At 39.1% G+C, this 20,755-nt stretch overlaps 1 protein-coding gene across 1 annotated transcript; it reads left to right on the forward strand.

The window, feature by feature from the left end:
• Positions 1-15,860: 15,860 nt before the first annotated feature.
• On the forward strand, positions 15,861-17,329 carry LOC145029582 (uncharacterized). Its single transcript, XM_078978082.1, has 2 exons — positions 15,861-16,702; positions 16,771-17,329. Exons 1-2 carry the CDS (start codon positions 15,861-15,863, stop codon positions 17,327-17,329), a joined length of 1,401 nt encoding a protein of 466 aa, XP_078834208.1.
• The last annotated feature ends 3,426 nt before the right edge of the window (positions 17,330-20,755 follow it).

Below are 20,755 nucleotides of genomic sequence, written 5' to 3' on the forward strand. Positions count from 1 at the left end.
TAACATGCTCTCGAATATCAGCTCGGAGCATGTCATGGTAGCGGGTCCTCCTCATGTCCTCATCACCCGCATACTGGGGCACCAACAATGCCCTCTCCCGGAACTTAGTGGTGATCTCCACCACATTCTCCGTCGTTTGCCTCGTATCCAAGAACTCCCTGGCCAGCTGCTGAAGCTCGACAGCCGGCACAAACTCTACCCTGAACCTAGTCACAAAGTCCGACCAGGTCATAGCCTCGAAAGTCGAGGCTCCCAATGAGTCACCAACGGACTCCCACCAATCCCTAGTCGATCTCTCAAACATCCTGCTGCAAATCTCACCTTCGACCCCTCAGGGAAAAAGCTAGTCAACTGTGGAGACTCAATGTCTGCAATCCATCACCTGGAAGCTATGGGGTCCTTCGCCCCATGAAAATCCGGCGCACCACTGCCCCTAAAGTCCTTAAAGGATAGTGTGCGAGATCCCGACTGGCCAGATGCCATGTCTCTCCTGAATGCCCTAAGGCACTCCTCCATCAGCTCAACTATCCCTTCCTTGATTGACCCCAAGATAATGGGGGTTGACTCAAGGATGCCTCTGGTGATCTCTGACGCGATGAACTTGCGTAGCCCCTCATCTACTAGCTCGGAACCTGATCTCGAACCCGATCCCTCTCCTGAACTGCCAACTGCTGGCCTCGAGCATAGTACCACCATTATGAAATGCATAAACAATATCATTAGCAATACTGATACCTCTGGAGGGATCACACCAACTACAAGTTCCCTGGTCTTATCTTGGCCTTCCTCGGTTCGGGTACGGATCCACTGCTTTCAGTAGTACGGGCCCATACTACCTTCCACATCTATCCGTAGCTTCTCCAAGGACTACCTTGAATCCACCAGGTCCCTTTCACTACCGCTGATCACTGCTATACTCATCCTAGGCTTGCCCTAGGGAATCCTATAACTATACCCGATCCAGTACTCAGCTGCTGAAAGCCTCCTTGTGATGCCAAGTAGCCATCACCTGAATACCATCACATGTGGCGAGGCTCAAATAATCTTTCAAGTAAAAGACTCGTCCCTACAACGGTTAGACTCAGACAAGAGCTGCGCAATAGGGCCAAGTCTAGCACTCTGAGATTATTCAACCCTGTTTGCATGTGACGTGACTCATTCACCTAATGGCTAACTCCCATTACTTACAGTCCCAAAAAGCACAAATCAAGCAACATTCAGACATAGGAGACTACTCAAGCAATTCTATCCTCATAATGGGAAACTGTACTAGCATACAATGCTAAGCGCATGCTATTAGGCATAACCTAAACAGGCTATCCTACTGCTATCTACTCAATCCTAGCATGCAATTTTCATATACTGAAGCACATAAAGCAGGCACATAAGGCATCACTCCTAGATCCTTAGTCCTATTCTAGCATGCTGTTCTACTGGAACTGATAAACATATATAAACTTGTATGGGTACATTGGGGAATACTTACTTGAGCTCGACTGGTCGCGCATATCACACACTTTATTCCTTCTTAAAACTCTTTACTTAACCTTTTAGAAAATATTCTTCTTTTTAAAAATCTTTTAATCCCTCAATTTGAGTTCAGACACCCCCGAAGGTGTGTCCGAATCCCTCAAACCAGGGCTCGGATACCAACTTGTAACGTCCCAAAAATACAAGCCAAAAATTTCATTTTTAAAACATATACTTAGCAAAACATTAGAATAAACCATTCACCGATCATATCATTTCATAAAAGATGTCGCGTGTCTGGAAACCGGTTTATTAAAACATAATAATGTTAGAGTACAAATCCCCAGGAAGATCTCATAATGTGGAATACAAAGCGTGTATGTGATGTGCCGCTACCACACCAGCTCCTTCCCCTTCGAAGAAAAGGTACCTGAAACCAAAACCGAAAACTGTAAGCACAAAGCTTAGTGAGTTCCCCCATCATACCACATACCATACAATCACATATCATACATACTGCCAGGCAATTCTTGGGTGCCTGACCTACCCGGTACGACCATTCTGGGGTGCCGACCTACCCGTGTCAAGCCGTTTTGGGGTGCGACTACCCATGTCTGGGGTGCTGACTACCCATCGGTCCAAACAACCGATCCTCGGGGACTATTTCACCCCTACTGCTACTATCACATATATCATAACATAACACATTATAAGACATATCTGGGGTGTCCGATCTACCCTTCGGTCCTAAGGACCGAACTTGGGGACTATTCCCCTCCTACTACCACTATCACATATAACATATCATGCCAGCAGATAAACATATCATCGCATACTGTCAGACATATTTGGGGTGTCTGACCTACCCTTCGGTCCTAACAACCGAACTCTACTACTATCACATATACATATCATGCCAACATATAAACATATCAGGTAGTAGCAAACCTAGATGATATCACAAAGACAATCATCTAACATACAACTCCTACTGGTGGGCCGACATTGTGGCCATAGACCCACCGTTACTGGAAGGTAACTCACCTCGTAGTAGCTGCTGATCTGCGTGGGAACGGTCTGTATGCTGCTGCTGCTCCAGAAATCCTCCGGCTGTAATTCCCACCAAACACTCAGTCAAATACTGCTAACCGACCTTAGGGTAAAATGACCATTTACCCCTAACCAAACCAGGAGTCAAAGTCAAACTTAACTCGCCGAGTTGGCTCGCCAACTCGTCGAGTCCCTACCCATTCGATTGACCATAATCCCGTCTCTACTCGTTGATTTAGGCATTGACCCGACGAGTTTTTCTTCTAAACGGATGCCTAATAGTCCTTCATACTACTCGCCGAGTTGTATGAACAACTCGTCGAGTTCATCTTCATCCGAAGAACATTCTATGCTGAGACTCGCCGAGTTGTATGAACAACTTGCCGAGTCTGTGCATGAGGTAAGAAGATTGCCTTGAACTCGCCGAGTCAGGGCATTAACTCATCGAGTTCCTTCATGAGTGAGTCTGGCTTCCGACTCACTGAGTCACATCCCATGACTCACTACTCCACCCACCAAACACGAAAATGGGGAAAACTTGGGGACTCGAGACTCGACTCGCCGAATCCGATGAACGACTTGCCGAGTCTTTCACATGCAAAAACTATATACTCGATTTTGCTTGAATCCAGCTCATGTTATACATAGATCTAGGTTTCTAGGGCCTGATTGACACGTAAAGTTTCCAACTCTACGTGTAAATAAACACCAATGAAGGTTTTAGGGTTCAAAATGCACTAAAAGAGTAGATCTAGGGCTTTCATTCAATATGGCTCCATAAAGGCAGTAGATCTGAGCTCCTGGAGTTCAATCATGCCTAGATCCAAGGGTTAATCAACTTATTTCAAACCCTAACTCGAAAAAAAGCTTGGAAATGGCTCAAGAAGGACTTTAATGGAGCTACAAAGGAATATAAGCATGAAAACAGAGGGAAACTGAGTTATACCTCAAGGAAATCACTGAAATAACATAAGGATGTCTGGCTTCCTTCTTCTCTTCTTGATCTACTCTTCTTTTCTCTCAAAATCTTCAAGAAACACACCAAAGCACTTCAATCTCTCAAGAAATAAGGGTTTGGACGGTGTTGGGAGCTCTGAGGGTGAAGGGAGCTAGGTTGGGGCGCATAAGGTTGGTTTAAATAGGGTGCAAACCCTTGGAATTAGGGTTTCATCAGACAGCAGGGACTCACCGAGTCCAGAATATGGACTCGCCGAGTCGCCAACTTAAACGTGCTCCATGTCCCTTCCCTACTCGGCGAGTCATGCCTACAACTTGCCGAGTCCAAGGATAATAATGTAAAACACTTAGATAAATTTCACATACCAGGAACCAGGTGCTACAGGTTGTGGCGATCCATTGTGCAATCAGGATTTTCATTAGTGTTGAGTCCATTTGAAATGTTGGTGGTGGGTGAACTCGCGGATTCCTTCGAGAGGCTTTTATCGTAAACATTTAAAAAAGACACACTTAAGTTGTTTATACTACTTAATCATAAACAAGTATGTAGGAGTTTTATTGTATGATAATGTATTATTATAATTTTTAGAATCACATAGGTTTCCAAATTATAGAGTGAGATTGATTCCTAAAATCCTACCGATTTCGAAAAGCTAAGGGAAAAGTGATTCATTCGGAAATCCTCTAGATTTCCAAATGATAGGGAGGGAGTTGAAATCCTTATGATTTCAGATAATAAAGAGAATTGAAATTTTTGTCATCTTTGGAACAGAGAAGTTTGGAGACTATTGAATGATTGACAGATAACTTATGGGTTTGTTTACTACAAAGGTAGCAGAGTTATTGGTTCTTCGGATTTAGGTGAACTACGAAAATTTGAATGTTATCCTAAGTTTTTAAGTATTTCTATGTTTTAAAATGTATAAGTTATTTTGGTGTTGATATAAGGTTTCTAAGGTACTAGGTATCTGCAATGAATCTTGAGAGCATTCTTGAATCTCTAAAAATTTCAACATTTCTAGTCTGTCAAACTCCTAGCTCAAGGTTGGTTGTGCACCAGCCTCACCATAAATAACATAAGTGCGCATTCCAAGTTTATTTGTGGTATGGATTATGTACAGTACTAGTCTTAGTTGAGTCGTTTAACCTAAATGGTTGAGTTGGTAGTTTCAGTTGAAGGGATGTTTCGAATTTTTATTAAGTGTTCTCACCGCATGTCAGAGTATATATAAATTCTTATATATTAGTGTTGGTGAGGTTTGTAGTATTATTAATTTTTGTTTTGTACTTCGAGACTACTAAGCAAATACGAGGGCAAGACAAGAAACACTGGAGGGCAGGATCATTTTAGCAATTAAGTCATTCTAAATGTAGCAACCAAATCGGCCCTTCAAACTAGTTTCCCCGTACCGTAAGTAGTCGAGAAGTAGTTTAATTAATATTAATAATACTTTTACTAGAAGCTAGTTGTTATATTTGTATTCCTCTTTCGAGGATACGAGTTCTTTATAGCAAATTTAGCTCTGATACCACTCTATCACACCCCCAGCCGAGGCAGCAAAACATGTCGGGTTATGCGACTAACTTCATGTATCACATATAAACTGAATATATAGCACAAGTACAATAGTAAATAAAACACCATTTGTATTCCATCTTGATGTTTGAATACATGGTTCTTACAGATAATAGTATAATATATGAATTGCCTTAAATAGGTAGGTAGACATATCAAAAAGTAGTAAACTAAATTGCCTGAAATCCATTACTATCCATCGTCTGAATTTGATTGATTACCGATTCCCTAAGAATAATTGTAGTTTTGAGGGTCAACACAAGGTTGGTGAGAGTTACAGGTTTTCTGTCAATAGTAGTAATGATACTTCTAAAAGCATTCAAAAGTATTTTCTTTATACGTAAACCATATTCAAATAAACTATAAAAAAACAAAAGGTGTCTTGGTCTAAATAAATCCATGCTTTTAAATGGTTTTGAAAGAATCAAGTTTATAAGTTGTAGTAAGAGAGAAATAGAGAGAGAGAGAGAGAGAGAGAGAGAGAGAGAAATAGAGAGACATAGATTCGATTTCATGTTTATGGTGAGTTCTATAACCGATCTATGTGACTGAATGTACCCTGCTACAATGCCTCATTGAACGCCGTAGTAATGATTGTAGACACTTATCACCCGCTTTGATTGGTTGTTCGAGGTTGTAGCTAGAAACGCAGATGGGGATGTCAACCTAGTTTAGATCTATACATATGTATCTCGCTCCAAAGATTAACGGTTGTAGTGGTGTGGGTATGATAAGTGTTTAGACTTTAGCTAATGAATAGTGATTCACTATAAAGCCCTTAAGTAAGGTATGAATATCCCTAACTTAAAAGTGGACAAGTTCTAGGCATAATGAATCGTATAGAGTTTATAAAAGTCAAGCATAATTGGTATGCATATATAGTATAAGGCACTAGCTTTTATAGACTAAGTATGTTTCTTGTATAAACTTTGTATATATGAATGTATAGCTCAGATCCTTAGGAACACTACAAAGTTTTATGACGTGCATTTTATGACACGCAATATTACGTAAAAATCATAAGGTTTTGTGATAAAAGGCATATGTTATTTTTAAAATGGTATTATTTTAACATATGAGAAAATTGAATTTTAAAACTAGTTTATGTGTTCGTAACATATAAAATTAAACCAATAATTTATAGAGTAGTTATAGTTTTTACATAAATAATACTTTATGTGCATTTTTGTATTATCTAGCATAAGTAGTACATGTATTCTCCCCCAAAAATTAACCACCAGAACTAATTTATGCTAAGTAGTTTATGTGTTCGGTTTATTTTGAGAAGCTTGACGAGTGTAACTGCGACTTTACATCTTTAAAATAAACCACCAGAACTAATTTTTTTACTTAATTAACCAAAGGGAGAGTTTTGTATTGTTTAACAAGTGTGAGGCTATTTTGTAACTTAAGTAAATTATACGACTGATTTACTAAATTAAACAAATGGAAAGGGGACTGATTTTGTATGGCAATATCAAACGAGGAGACTTAATTTGTCAATAAATCTCAAAGGAGGGTTAAAAGAATTAATTTAGAACGGAAGCTTGAAGTTAGAGAATACCTTCTGGAAGAAGATCGAACGACCGGAAAAAAAAAATGAGATGGGACTATATTTGCAATCAAATCACAAGGGAGGGGCCTTTTGATTTGTTTTGAATCAAGTTTTGAAGATTAGGACTAGTTATGTAAGACAAAATCCAAGAGAGGGCCTAATAATTAATTTCAAATGAAAGTTTGGTGTCTTTTTGAGTTTGAGAAATTACCTTCTGTCACCGATCGTACGAAAAAAAAAAAAAAAAAAAATTGGTCTCTTGACCTTTTGGGTGATCATGAACGAAAAATAAATAAAGAAGAATCGGTCGTGGTGGTGGTGGCTCTCGGTAGCAAGGAAGAATGAAGGTAGCAGGTGGTGGTTTTTGGTGGTTGTTCTAGCCAAGAAAAAAAAAGAAAACTGAAGAAGAAGAAAAACAAGGAGTAGAGAAGAGAGTGAGCTGCTATTGTGATAAATATTGAAGTGTCCAAAGCTTTTATTTATAGTGTAATACTCTCCTCACATGCCCATGCCCATGCCCATGCCCATGCCCATGCAAGCCATACTTTGGAAATTAGTCTAACACACAATGCATCCATACTTGTACTATTAGGGAAGGCTTGCACTCAAGAGGAAGAAGAAAAGAAGAGGTATGGTGGACGTGGGGTTGGTCATGGAAAGAAGAAATGTGGCTGCGCAATATTTAAATAATGTCACATTTCTCATAAATGACCAAAAACACACCTAGATTTGTGTGCTAACAATCCCGACACATAATATTGTTTCCAAGATGGTGAATGATATAATTTAATTCAAGGATTCCAGACGAACAGATTAATTTTTTGGGTTACGTAATTCCGGAAAGTCGCGTTTAAAGTTTTGTGTCTAAATAGTCTGTAATGCTCGATTTTTCGACTTTTGCAAATATTTCCGCTAAAAATATATTTTGACTATGAAATTAAGTATTAGGTCATAGCTTGAGTCAAAAAACCCTCTTGAAATTTCCATAAGATGTGTGGAAGTGTCTAAAGAGATCGATTCGGTTTTACGCATTTAAAGCAAAATAGTGTTTTACTGTCTGTTTTCTTAAAATTATCGTATCTTTTGCATACAAACTCTGTTTTGAACGTTCTTTATATTTTCGGAAACAGGTGAACATGTACTCTAAGTTTGTAATGTTTGTTTTGTTCATAACTGCTTAATACAAAATTTCATTGTTGTAGTTTGAGCTGTTTGATTCGTTTGACAGTTTACACATTCGAAAGTAAAGTACCATTTGATATCTTATAATATTTAAAATGAACTCATTTATTTCATGTTAGATGAAATCCCAAAAACACGGTCCAACAATTTCGTTTGAAATCATTAATAAAACCATATTTATCTTTCAACATATATAATCATAAATCGTATATCTCATGAACATAATAACGTCTGTCAAATATATCAGAGTATAAACATCCCATGTTGAACAAATGGTGTGTGCAATGCAATTTTCCCGAGCTCCTCTTTTGAAAACTTAAACACCTCAAACAAAAATTGAAAACTGTAAGCACACAGCTTAGTGAGCTCCCTAAGACTACCACAAACCATACACATAACATATAACAAATAGCATAACTCTGGGACTACTCCCAACTGCATCGGGACAAACCCGACATCGGCTTACCCGACATCGGACTCCTGCCCGGCATTGGGCTCACCCCGGCATCCGGCCACATCGGGCATCAGGCTCACCCCAACATCGGGCTTACGTTGGCACATACACAGCATAACATACATCATAAACACATAACATAATCACATAACCTGCATCGGGCTTACCCCAGCATCGGACTGAAGCCCGGAACATATAACATATAACATATAAACTAGCATACATCGGGCTTGCCCCGAAACACATAACACATAGCATATAAACTAACATACATCGGGCATGCCCCGTAACACATAACACATAACATGCATGAATCTCAAAGACATTAAGCATACATAACTACTTCTCGGGACCGCCCCGGCATCGGACCGAAGTCCGGAAACATATAAACGGCATCGAGCTAACCCCGACATCGGACTTAACCCGACGTACTATAACTACTTCAACGGGCCGACATTGGTGCCTTAGACCCGTTCCTAGTGGAGGAAAACTCACCTCACACTGCTGAAGTCCCGCTGACAAAACCCTAACTGCTGGATGACAGATTCCCAAATCTGTCAACATCAAATTAACACCCAATAAATAATTGGGTTCAATCACATATAATCATAAGTCCATGCTTGGGGTAAAAGAGTGCTTTACACCTATCTTAGCTTGATCCAAGCCCAAGGCCCAATCCCAAAGGCCTAATAATGAACCAAGGCCCGACCATAGCCCATCTATAGCCCAATTTTCCCAATTGGGCCCAAGTATCTACATGGTCTTGCCCTAAGGCACAACCATTTATTCTTGGTCCAATACTTGACATTCTGAGGGTCCAAAATCTCATAATCATTGTCACACCCCCAAACCAAGGATGGCGGAAACGTCCGGGGGTGGAGGACTTCATGTAGAGTATCACAACAATGAGTATAATAGTGCTCAAAGTAAATACAACCAACACAAATATAATTGAAAACGTTACATCAAAGCACATGTTTACATGATTCACATCAATTACATTATAATACAAAATGAACTGTTTGACGATTTATCGTCCCATCCTCAAAACGTTGTTGATTTCCTGTTTTCACTGAATTCCTGAGAATACAAGTAGTTTTGAAAAGTGTCAACACAAAGGTTGGTGAGTTCATAAGAGATTTCGTTGGAAAAGTAAATCGTTTTCCTTGTAAAAGCGTTAGAATATGTATCCAGAAAATCCGATATTTTCTTTAAAATCTGCGTAATGTAGTCTTATGACTGAAGACCAAAATGTATAAGTAACCTTTCTTATCAATAGAAAATGTTATGCACTTAAATGGACATGGATGCGTTTGAATTAAATGAAATTTCTGTATGTTCTCATGTTCGTTAATACTTTATATATATGTAGTCCTAAATTAGGGGACCGAGAAATAACAAGTATTGACCATACTTAAAAGTATAAATGTGGTTTCAAATGATGTGTAGTTGTAACTACCAAAACCAAAAGTGTACAGTAATATCTGTACTCATAGAGTTAAAAAGTGATTTTAAATCGACATAAAACTCATTTAGGTTTTAAAAATAAAATCCCGTAAACTTATGGATTGCTATATCCCTATGTGAGTCGCTATAATCATACTATGACTATGTGAACCTGCCACGACGTTCTCAGGTGTCGCGAAAAATAAAATGACATTTGTCACCCGTAGACCTGCAGGTCCAACTGTAGCTAGTAGCAAGGTGTAGGGTGTCAAACCCAATATAGATCTATATACAAGTATCACGTTCTCCCTCAAGGAGATTCTGATTATAACTACCAGGAATTATATCCCGCACTCGGACGTACGGGGAGAGAGAGAGAGAGAGAGAGAGAGAGAGTCTCACAATATAGGTTAACGAGTTTACGTGAAATGTGTGTGAATATAAATCTTTCATGTATGAATGTACCCTTTTTGTACGAGTGCGTTGAGTGATGTATCATAAACTATACCTGTTATAGTTTATCTAAAATGTATGTAATATGTATAAACTCTTTTATGGAAATGTATTAGTGTTATGAATTTATCAAACTATACTTTTTACAGTTTAATATACGTGTTCTAAAATGAATGAATAATATTTATTATGAATGACTTAGTTTCAGTTCATGATGGTAAACTAACAAAGAAACACATTCAATAATTAGAACTTATGATTATACACTTTGCTCAACATATTACAAAGTGTTATGATATTTACATGCTGTCGGCTAGATTTAGCCATTCTGCCCTGTTTTGGAAAAATCATAGAAAAATCATACGAAGTCGAAAACTAGATCCGTAAATTCTGAGAGTTCACAAAATGTGTCTAGTTTACTCATAATTTTTATCACGATTTTTAATGACCTCTAACTTGGGTGAAAAAGTCCATAATCACAGACTGGTCCGGATTGTTGTTTGAAATGATAGGCAGTTTTGTAAAAATCACCATAAATTGTAGAAAAATCGTATGGAGATGTGCAAGTAGTCATTTTAAAGCTACAAACTTGAACTATTTTCACCTTGTACAGTTTTGAAAACAAAAATGTTTAAGATGCCCAAAACAGTCCGTGAATGGAGTTGAACTTTTCTGATGAAGGCTGTTAGAAGAATTTAGTTATGTTCTTGGTGTTTTAACTTGTATTCCCCCCCCCCCCCCCTTGAAAACTTGAGAAAACATGAAAATGTAGGGGTATGAACTCACCTTGAGTGATTTCAGTAGATAAGTGTTGAAGAAGAGAAGTGTTCAACCCAAGAACACTTGAAGATTCGAAGCTCTAACGCTAATATGATGGAGTTTGTGTAAGATATTCATGATTTGAGTAGAATGAAGTGAAATAATCATAAGGAGGATGAATTATACTTACTAAGAGTGGAAGAACACTTGAAAATCAGCCTTGAATCTCGAAATTGGAGTGGGAAAAGTTTGAGAGAAAGTGGTGTTTGATACTTAGTGAAATGAGGGCAAATAAGAGAAAATGAGGAGAGAGGATGTTTGTTCCAGCTCTAAAAACGTGGGAATGAGTGTAAATTGAGTGTAAGGGAAATTGAAGTGACTTAGGTAAGGTGGGGAGGTGTGGTTAGTCAAAGAGTGGGTGTGGGGTGGTTGCTTGTGACATTGGATAAGGCAAAGTCAACACTCCACCTTTAATAATTCACCCATTTGATTTTTATTATTTAAATAATGATTTTCATCAAAATATGTTTAAATTATGAATATTTAGAGTTTATTATGTTAAAATATAATTTCTGGAGAAAATCCCGCTTTAAAATCACGAAAAACGGGCTTAAAATGTTAAAAATATCAAAAATGGGCTAAAAGTGACAAATTTACGAATTCTAGCCGAGGCTCGGCCTTCTGATGCTGAACCGAGAGAGAGGGAGGCAGAAACCGAGAGGGAAGAAGAGAGAAGGGAAGGAACCGAGAGGAGGGAGGAGAACAGAGGGGCGCGAAGTAGAGACAGAGAGGAGAGAAGAGACAGAGCGGTGGAGTAGAGACAGAGGGGAGAGAAGAAGCAGAGCGAGAGGCGAACAGAGGAAGCGAACAGAAAGTGAGAAGCGACAGAGACCGAGGCTCGGTCCTCGCGTGCATTAGCCAACAGAGGCTCGGTCTTCGGTCCTAGGCCCTTTTTGGTTCTTAGTCTCGGCCTTAAGGAGCTTCGGCTCCTTAAGAAGGGTTTCGGTTCCTAAGGTCCCGTTTTCTCGTTTTTACCCCGTTTTAAGCCGTTTTTGACCCGGTTAAGGGTCGGAATGACCCGAATGATTCCAAAAAGTTACGGAAAACTTTTGAGAGAGATTTGGGAGAGATTTGACATTCTTGGAGAGATTTCTCATACACAGAGATATTTGCGAGAGTTTTCACATACTTGGAGAGATTTGGGAGAGATTTGACATTCTTGGAGAGATTTCTCATACACAGAGATATTTGCGAGAGTTTTCACATACTTCGAGAGATTTGGGAGAGATTTGACATTCTTGGAGAGATTTCTCATACAGAGAGATATTTGAGAGAGATTTCACATACTTAGAGGGATTTGGGAGAGATTCGACATTCTTGGAGAGATTTCTAATACAGAGAGATATTTGAGAGAGATTTCACATACTTGGAGAGATTTGGGATAGATTTGACATAGAGAGAGATAGAGTGAAAACGATTGAGAGAGGATCCATGTGTGACAATTGTGAGTGTCCGGCATCGCAATGCATGGTTCGTAAACCCTGTTAAGCCTTGTTTAAGGATCTTACACACTCCCGATGAGTATGCATCATTGTTTTATCGGTTTGGCTCACCACGTACTACAGTTTTAGGTTAAGGAGATCTAGATGTTCGCACTTTTTGCTTTATGATTTCTCATTAGAATAGAAGTTATGTAGAAGTTTCATAGTGTGAATTTTAGTACTCATGGGCAAATTGAGTCAAACGGTTTGACTTGCTGACTTTAGTTGACTTTGACTTGACCGAAATTTGATGGTTGTCACAATCATCAAGGCCCAAACTATAGCCCATCTATGGCCCAATTTTCCAAATTGGGCCCAAACTCCTTACATTGGCCTTACCCTTAAGCCCATTAAATTATTCCAGTCCATATGATTGTTCTTGAATGGGCTATTATTAGCCTAATCACCAAAGCCCAATATCAACACCCAACTTAAGGCCCAAGCAAAATTACGGTTTCACATAAAATGATAATTAGGGTTATGTGTTTCTCACTTAACCCACTTAGGACTTAATCCAATAAGTCCACTAATCTACTAGACACATCATATGGTGTAATTGGGCTTAATACATAGTCAAATTCCAATGGCCCAAATGTAGATCCCAATAAGTCCAAGGCCCATAATCCAATATTAGGGTTTTCTAAACCCTAATTAGGGTTTCCCACCCAATCATGGCCTAATAGGCCCAAAGCTGAATCTTTAAGCCCATTAGGGTTTCATTAGGTCAATTAGGGTTTTGCTAGTGGGGCACCACCCACTACCACCTCAGGTAGTGGTGGTCAATGGCGGCTCACGACGGCGGCCACCACCTCACGGTGGTGGTTTCGTTCTTTTCATTATTCCTTTTGCTAATTACAATTACAATGCTTTAATACAAACTAAACACACACACTAACTAACATAAACACATACACGACCACCCTAGTGGTGCCTGACGGTGGCACGTGGCGGCAGCCACCACCTCACGGTGGTGGTGGCGGCTGATCTTGATTTTCCGGCTAAACAAGAACACTCTAACAAAAGAAATACAGCCACACACACACACACTACAATAAACACACACTACAACCATTGCCCAAAATAGTAACACAACCACCCACCTGTGGCGGCAGCGGCGGCAGAACACCCGGAGAGGCAGCAGCAGCGTTGTAACATCGTTTCCCCACTCGCACAACAACAAACAAGGTTTGCTTCACTGATCTCGGTGACTCTCTGATAATGCACATTGTCTCCAGCAACAGGTTGCGGTGGCGGCACTTTAGTGCCAAGGTGGCCGCTAGGCGGCTTAGTTTGATCAGAACAACGACATGGATGGCTTCTAAGGTGGTGGCTGTAACAGAAGAAGAAAGGGAATGGCGAACATCACGAACTTCATCTCCCACTTGGTCGTCGTCGGCGAGGAAGATGAAACGGTTTGCAGCGGCGGCTAGGGAGGGAACAGTGGTGGAGAGGTGGCACCGGTGAGGGAGGCCTAAGTATGGAGATGACGGCTACAACTTCTCTTTAGGGTTAGGGTTCCTTAGATCTTTATACCCGACTCCACTTAGAAGTTTGCCATAATGGAAACAACAGTCCCTCCATGCCCTTTTTTTTTCAAATGTAATCCAATATTTACCCTTTCAACCCAATCCATGGAAATCCCTTACAAATTAAGTCCCATAAATTACCAAACAAACCCCATCTTATAAAATCTTTACAATTCAGCTCCCTATGTTACCCCTTTATCCCCCAATATCTTAATTATGACATATTTAGCCCTTCCACCTCTTTTTCGTTCAAATTAAATCCAAATAATTACCACGGAGCCAGTATCTTCATCTACGATGTATGGAAACGCCCAAGAAGTAGCCGCTCCCGTATCAGAAAAGTCCAGGAAACAGAAACACTGGAGAAACAGCCGGGAAACGTTTCTGGCAAGTATCGACAATCCAAGAAATGTTTCTCGCAAGTATATATCGTTCACGTTTCCTTTTTTTTTGCATGGGCTTTTATTACGTGGTGAATTGGTGATAGAGTAATGGGCTTACATGTTGGTTGCTACTTGCTATTACGTATTACCCTACAATAACCCTATAATTAGTCGATTAAAGTTTACAAGGGTAATTGCAGATTGCTTTGCCGATCGCTGTTGGGTTTTCCAACTTTTCCTTGTTGATCGATTTTTTAGTTTAATTTACTGCCTCTTTCAGTCTTTTGTCATCGATCAAGAAGACAAGAATAGGAAAAAATAAATTCAAAAGAATCAAAACTCATTCACACATTCACCACTCTCTATTCTCTAATTCGATTATATGGCTTCTTCTCAAGAACAAGAAACACAAGGATCATCTACATCAGTTGATCAACCTCCATTGTGGGACTTTGTGACTAAGCTCGATAAACTTACTGGAGCAGGAGGATGTTGGAAGTTCAAGTGTAATCTTTGCAGTGAAACCCGACAAGGATCATATTCTAGAGTTAGAGCACTTTTGCTTGGCATAAAAGGTAATCTATTATTCAAATTAGTGTGTGTGTGTCTATGTAATTTTCAATTTTTGATTTATGTTATTGACTTATTGTATTGATTCATGAAAAATTGTAAATAAATAAAATTAGAGGCTGCGATTTTTATTTTGATTCATGTATTTTTTTGCATTTTTTGATTCATGTTATTGTATTGAAGTATTGAACTATTGATTCATTAACAATTGTAATGAAATAAGAGGTTGTGATTTTTGTTTTGATTCATGTATTTGTTGCACTATTGATTCATGTTATTCAAGAGAACTATTTAATTATTTATTCATGCACAATGGTAAAGAAATAAGAGGTTTTGATTCACTTTCTTGTTTTGATTAATGTAATGTAATTGAATTTACAATGTTAATGATGATCTTATTTTTTTTTTCATGTTGTGTAATTGAGAATGTCAATGTTTTTATGTTGTTTAATATAGGTACCGGGATTTCTATTTGCAAGAAAGCAACAACAGCTGACAAACTTAACATGACACAATTAGAAGATGAGTATGAAAAGAAGAAAACCGAGTCACAAGCAAAAGAATTACAGTTGCCATGTGAAGCTGGTGTTGGATTTAAGAAAAGAAAAGGTATTTCAACACCTATTGAAAGAGCTTTTGGTGTTGAAATTAGGGACCAACTGGATCAAGAAATAGCTAGAATGTTTTATACTAGAGGTTTACCTTTTAATCTTGCAAGAAATCCACACTATGTCAGGGCTTTTCAGTTTGCTGCTAACAACGAAATTGATGGTTATGTACCTCCTAGTTATAATAAGCTAAGAACAACATTACTATAAAAAGAAAAAGATAATGTTCACAAGCTATTGGAGCCACTTAGGTCTACATGGAAAGAAAAAGGTGTGACTATTGTGAGTGATGGCTAGAGTGATCCTACAAGAAAACCTCTAATTAACTTCATGGCTACCTCAGGCAATGGTCCTTTGTTTCTAAAGGCAGTGAATTGTTTTGGGGAAGTGAAAGATAGATTTTTTATTGCAGAATTGATTAAGAAAGTCATCAATGAAATTGGTCATGAAAATGTTGTGCAAATCATTACCGATAATGCAGCAAATTGTAAGGCGGCTGGAGAGATTATAGAGATTCAGTTTCCTCACATCTATTGGACACCATGTGTTGTTCATACACTTAATCTTGCTTTGAAGAACATTTGTTCACCAAGGAATGTGAAAACAAATGAACTAACATATGAACAGTGTCGTTGGATAAAAGAAGTTCATGAAGAGGCGTTTGCAATAAAAAATTTCATCATGAACCATAACATGAGGCTCTCGATTTTCACCAAGTTTACTCCTCTTAGGTTGCTTTCTGTTGCTGACACTCGCTTTGCCTCCATCATTGTGATGCTTAAGAGATTGAAACTTATCAAAAGGGGTCTTCAAGCTATGGTCATAAGCGAAGAATGGTCTTCTTATAGATTAGATGACATTGAGAAAGCAAACTCTGTGAAAGAATATATTTTGAATGATGATTGGTGGGATAAAGTAACATATATTCTTAGTTTCACTCGACCTATATATGAGATTATTAGAGATTGTGACACTGACAAGCCATGTTTACACTTGGTCTATGAGATGTGGGATTCTATGATTGAGAAAGTGAAGATTGAGATCTACAAGAAAGAAAAACGTCCGACATCTCAAATAAGTTGTTTTTACGACGTTGTGCATCGTATTTTAGTGGCTCGATGGGCGAAGAATAACATTCTCCTACATTGTTTAGCTCACTCTTTACATCCAAGGTATAAGATTTTAAATTATAAAGTTGATTTGAATTATATATTTATGTTTTAACTTTTGGATGTTGTAGATATTATAGTGATGCATGGTTAATGGAGGATTCTACAAGATGTGCTCCACATAGGGATGGAGAAATTTCACAAGAAAGGATGAAATGCTTTCGAAGGTTGTTTCCTAATGATGATGAGTATGGTAGAGTCCTTGATGAGTATGCGATGTTTTCAATGAAGAGTGGTCCTTTTGAAGATTTAACAAGCATTTCAAAGATGGCTACTATGGAACCCAAGAATTGGTGGGTTAACTTTGGTGCTCAAACTCCTTTTCTCCAGACTTTGGCTTTTAGATTACTTGGACAACCTAGTTCTTCTTCTTGTGCTGTGCGTAATTGGAGTACTTATGTATTTATTCACTCGCTTAAAAGGAACAAGTTGACTACAAGTCGTGCTCAAGACTTGGTCTACATCCACAATAATCTCCGAATTTTGTCAAGGACTTCAAAAGATGATGTAAAGATGTTGGATGTGGGCGGAGATGATTTTGATTCAATGGAGGACGTCGGGTTTTTGGAGTTTGCAGATCTCTCAGTAGATGAACGCGATTTTGAAAATGATTTAATTATTGATAATTAGTTACTTTTGAAATATTTAGTATTTTGGGAATTTAAACTTTACATATTTTGGAATTTCTTTAATATATATATATATATATATATATATATATATATATATATATATATGTGTGTGTGTGTGTGTGTGTGTGTGTTTAAATATTTTTTATATTGACGTATCTGTGCCGTATCCATATCTTGAATTTTTGAGTTTTGCCGTTTCTCATTTCCGTTCCGTATCCGTATCCGTTTCCGTAACCGTATCCATTTCAGTGCAACTTAGGTCTTCATAAATATTTACATACTAAGTCCGGAACTCACACTTTTAACCCCTAGCTTCTAAAATTGTGACAATTAGCTCATCAAGACCAACCCTTGATATATAATTATTGATTTTAGGGCTACTATACGTTTATTTATTTATTTATTTAATAAGTAGGGTGTTACAACTCTCCTCCACTTAAATTAGATTTCGTCCTCGAAATCTTTCCTTACCATTCCTTTCGCGCCAAACCACTCTGGTAACATGGTCACCATTCTAAGCACACCCTAGCCTTCCCAGGGTAGCCGTGGCTAATGTTCGCACAACCCTATAATCCGCAGATGAACTAATTCCTCACAACAAGATATCATCTACTCGGTCTGAAATTTGTTGTCATGAGATGGTCTGAATCCTGACATACCATTCATACATAATCATTATCGTTGAATCTAGTATGTTTATCCCTCAACAGACTACTCAACTTCTGATAACCTGTTGTTCTCACTAGAAAACTGAAATCACAAACCCAATTATCCCTGTAGGTCATTTAGCATAACCCAAGCAATCTGTTATTCTGTCCAAACTTGCAACCTAGTACACAAATACTAATACTGTCTAAAGCTAAAACTGCTCAAACACTGGACTTCCTGAAGCAGTATGTTGGCACATGGTTGCTTTCCAAAATATAACGAGACCACCCTGGTCTCAATTCGTTTACCAATCCTCTGAAATACTGGGTTCCGGACCAGATGCGGAGCAAAAGGACTCACTACTTAGTCGACTCACACGACTTCTGAATGAAATCCTACTCTGGAACTAGTTGCCACTAGTTATCATGCCATTGTGGCTCTAACAACCTCCCGGCCCAGCCGATCGGGTCCATGAGTCAAATCCCGACGTCACCTAATCCAAGGCTAAAAGTGATTGCTACCCGACCAATGGTAGCCTAAAATCTCAAATGACCTTAAGCAGTCCACTGCTTCCTTTATCTCGTAATTGTGGTGGCATTCCTATAGTCTTATCAATGGTTTAACGAGATCTAATAAACCAATCCGCGGACTTCCATGTCCTTACTGCTACACCCGAACTGGTGGGTACTTGTAACACCCGATTCCTGGTACGCATTTAATTCAAGCATTTCTTGTGTTTTTTCTCTGGGACTCGACGATTTGGAGGCTCAAATCGTTGAGTAGAGTCGAGATCCGCAGACATTTTAAGTGACCTACTCGATGAGTCGGAGGACTAACTCAGCGAGTAGGTGCTGATTGAGTGAAACCCTAAATTTGAGGGTTTGCACCCTATTGAAACACCTTATCTCAGCCTCCATCATCCCTATCACTCCCATAAAGACAACATATTGAAACCCTATCCTTGTTTGAGTGCTCTAAGGCCATTTTGGTGTATTTTGGTGGATTGTGAAGCTTGAGAAGAGGAAAGGCGCTTGGGAGTGCAATTTGGGGCTTAGAGATCCACGAGATTTGTTCCATTTCTAGCTCATTCAAGGTAAAAATCTCTTTTCTTGGTCTTCTATGTGCATATTCATCTTTGGGGTTGGGATTTTGGGGGCTTTCTAAGCCATTTTCGGATTATGAAGGGAAGAATGGAGTTTAACTTCAGATTTGGGCCTTACGAGCGGTCTCATGGCATAAAGGTTCCAACTTTATGGCCATGTGAGTCCCATGTCTCTTGTAGGTCACCTCTTATGGCTTTTTGAGCCAAAAACCCGTTGCATGTGCATCAAGTTCGGGACTTTACATGTAAAACATACATTAGGAGGCCATATTTATGGTTTTGGTGGGTTAAGACCCCTTTAGATCGACTGTATGGTGGTGGTCAAGAGTGGACTCGACGAGTTGTTCTTGGGACTCGAAGAGTCGGAGCGTAATGACCATCAAATCCTTTTGTCGAAGGACCAAATGAAAGTAAGGAAGGTCCCTCAGTTGTTCAGGCTCATTTGGGGGCCTACGAGTAATGGGACTCGACGAGTGTTTAGAGTAGGCTCGATGAGTCCAAGGGAATCTCCCAACTTTGAAGAAGGACTCGACAAGTCGTTCATACATCTCGGTGAATCATAGACTGGACATGTTCATAAGAGGGAGATGGAAGCGATAAGTTCAAGGTAAACTCTGCGAGTCAGATGAAGTTGGCCTTGAGGGTAAGATTAAAGGAGAACTCGTCAAGTTCTTGCCAGACTCGACGAGTGGAGGCGGGGATTGCATTGAGTTGAAGAGTATAGACTCGACGAGTTGGTAGATCAACTCAGCGAGTCAGGTCAACTGGAAGTTGACTTTGACCAATGTTGACTTTGGCTAAATTGGTTTGACCTCGATTAGGGTTGCATATTCAAATGAATAACTTTGAAGGGTTGTCGTGTGGGGATCAAGGAGCTGAGGGGAATCGACTTGCACACTGAGGATAGTTCAGACACTACACGACATCGAGGTGAGTTACCTTCTAGTACGGGTGGGTCTAAGGCCACAATGTCGGCCCACCAACAGGGTTGTTTGGTAGATAATTGTCTTTGTGATTATTATCTTCGTATGTTTATGTGATATGGTCATTAGATATGCATGTATGATATGCTATATGTGTTAGTGGTAGTAGGAAAGGAATAGTTTTTCCTTGACATCAGTCGTTAGGATCGAAGAGTAGGTCAGTACCTTAGATATGCCTGACTGTATAATTATATCTTGATATTGTATGATAGTGTTAGGGGTGAAATAGTCCCCGGTTTCCGGTTGAAAGATACCGATGGCAGGTACTGGTTGAAAGATACCGATGGCGGTTACCGGTTGAAAGATATCGATGACAGATACCGGTTGAAAGATACCGATGGGAGTTACCGGTTGAAAGATACCGATGATATTATATGGTATGTGGTATGATGGAGGAACTCACTAAGCTTTGTACTTACAGTTTTGGTTTTGGTTTCAGGTACCTCTTCTTCGAAGGGGAACGAGTCGGCAGTGTAGCAGCGCATCACACATACGCACACATGGTTTCTGTATTGGGTTTCTGGGATTGTACTCTGATTTTCATTACTTTTGATGTCATGATTTGGGACACAACATTATGATTTTGTAACTTGTTGCTATATTGAATATGTTTTGGGAAAATGTTTTATAAATTACTAAATCAAAAATGAAATTTTTTGGTCTCGAAATATGGGATGTTACAAGTTGGTAT

The sequence above is a fragment of the Lactuca saligna genome, chromosome 2 (assembly GCF_052625555.1).
Source record: "Lactuca saligna cultivar CGN05327 chromosome 2, ASM5262555v1, whole genome shotgun sequence".
Classification (NCBI taxonomy): Eukaryota; Viridiplantae; Streptophyta; class Magnoliopsida; order Asterales; family Asteraceae; genus Lactuca; species Lactuca saligna.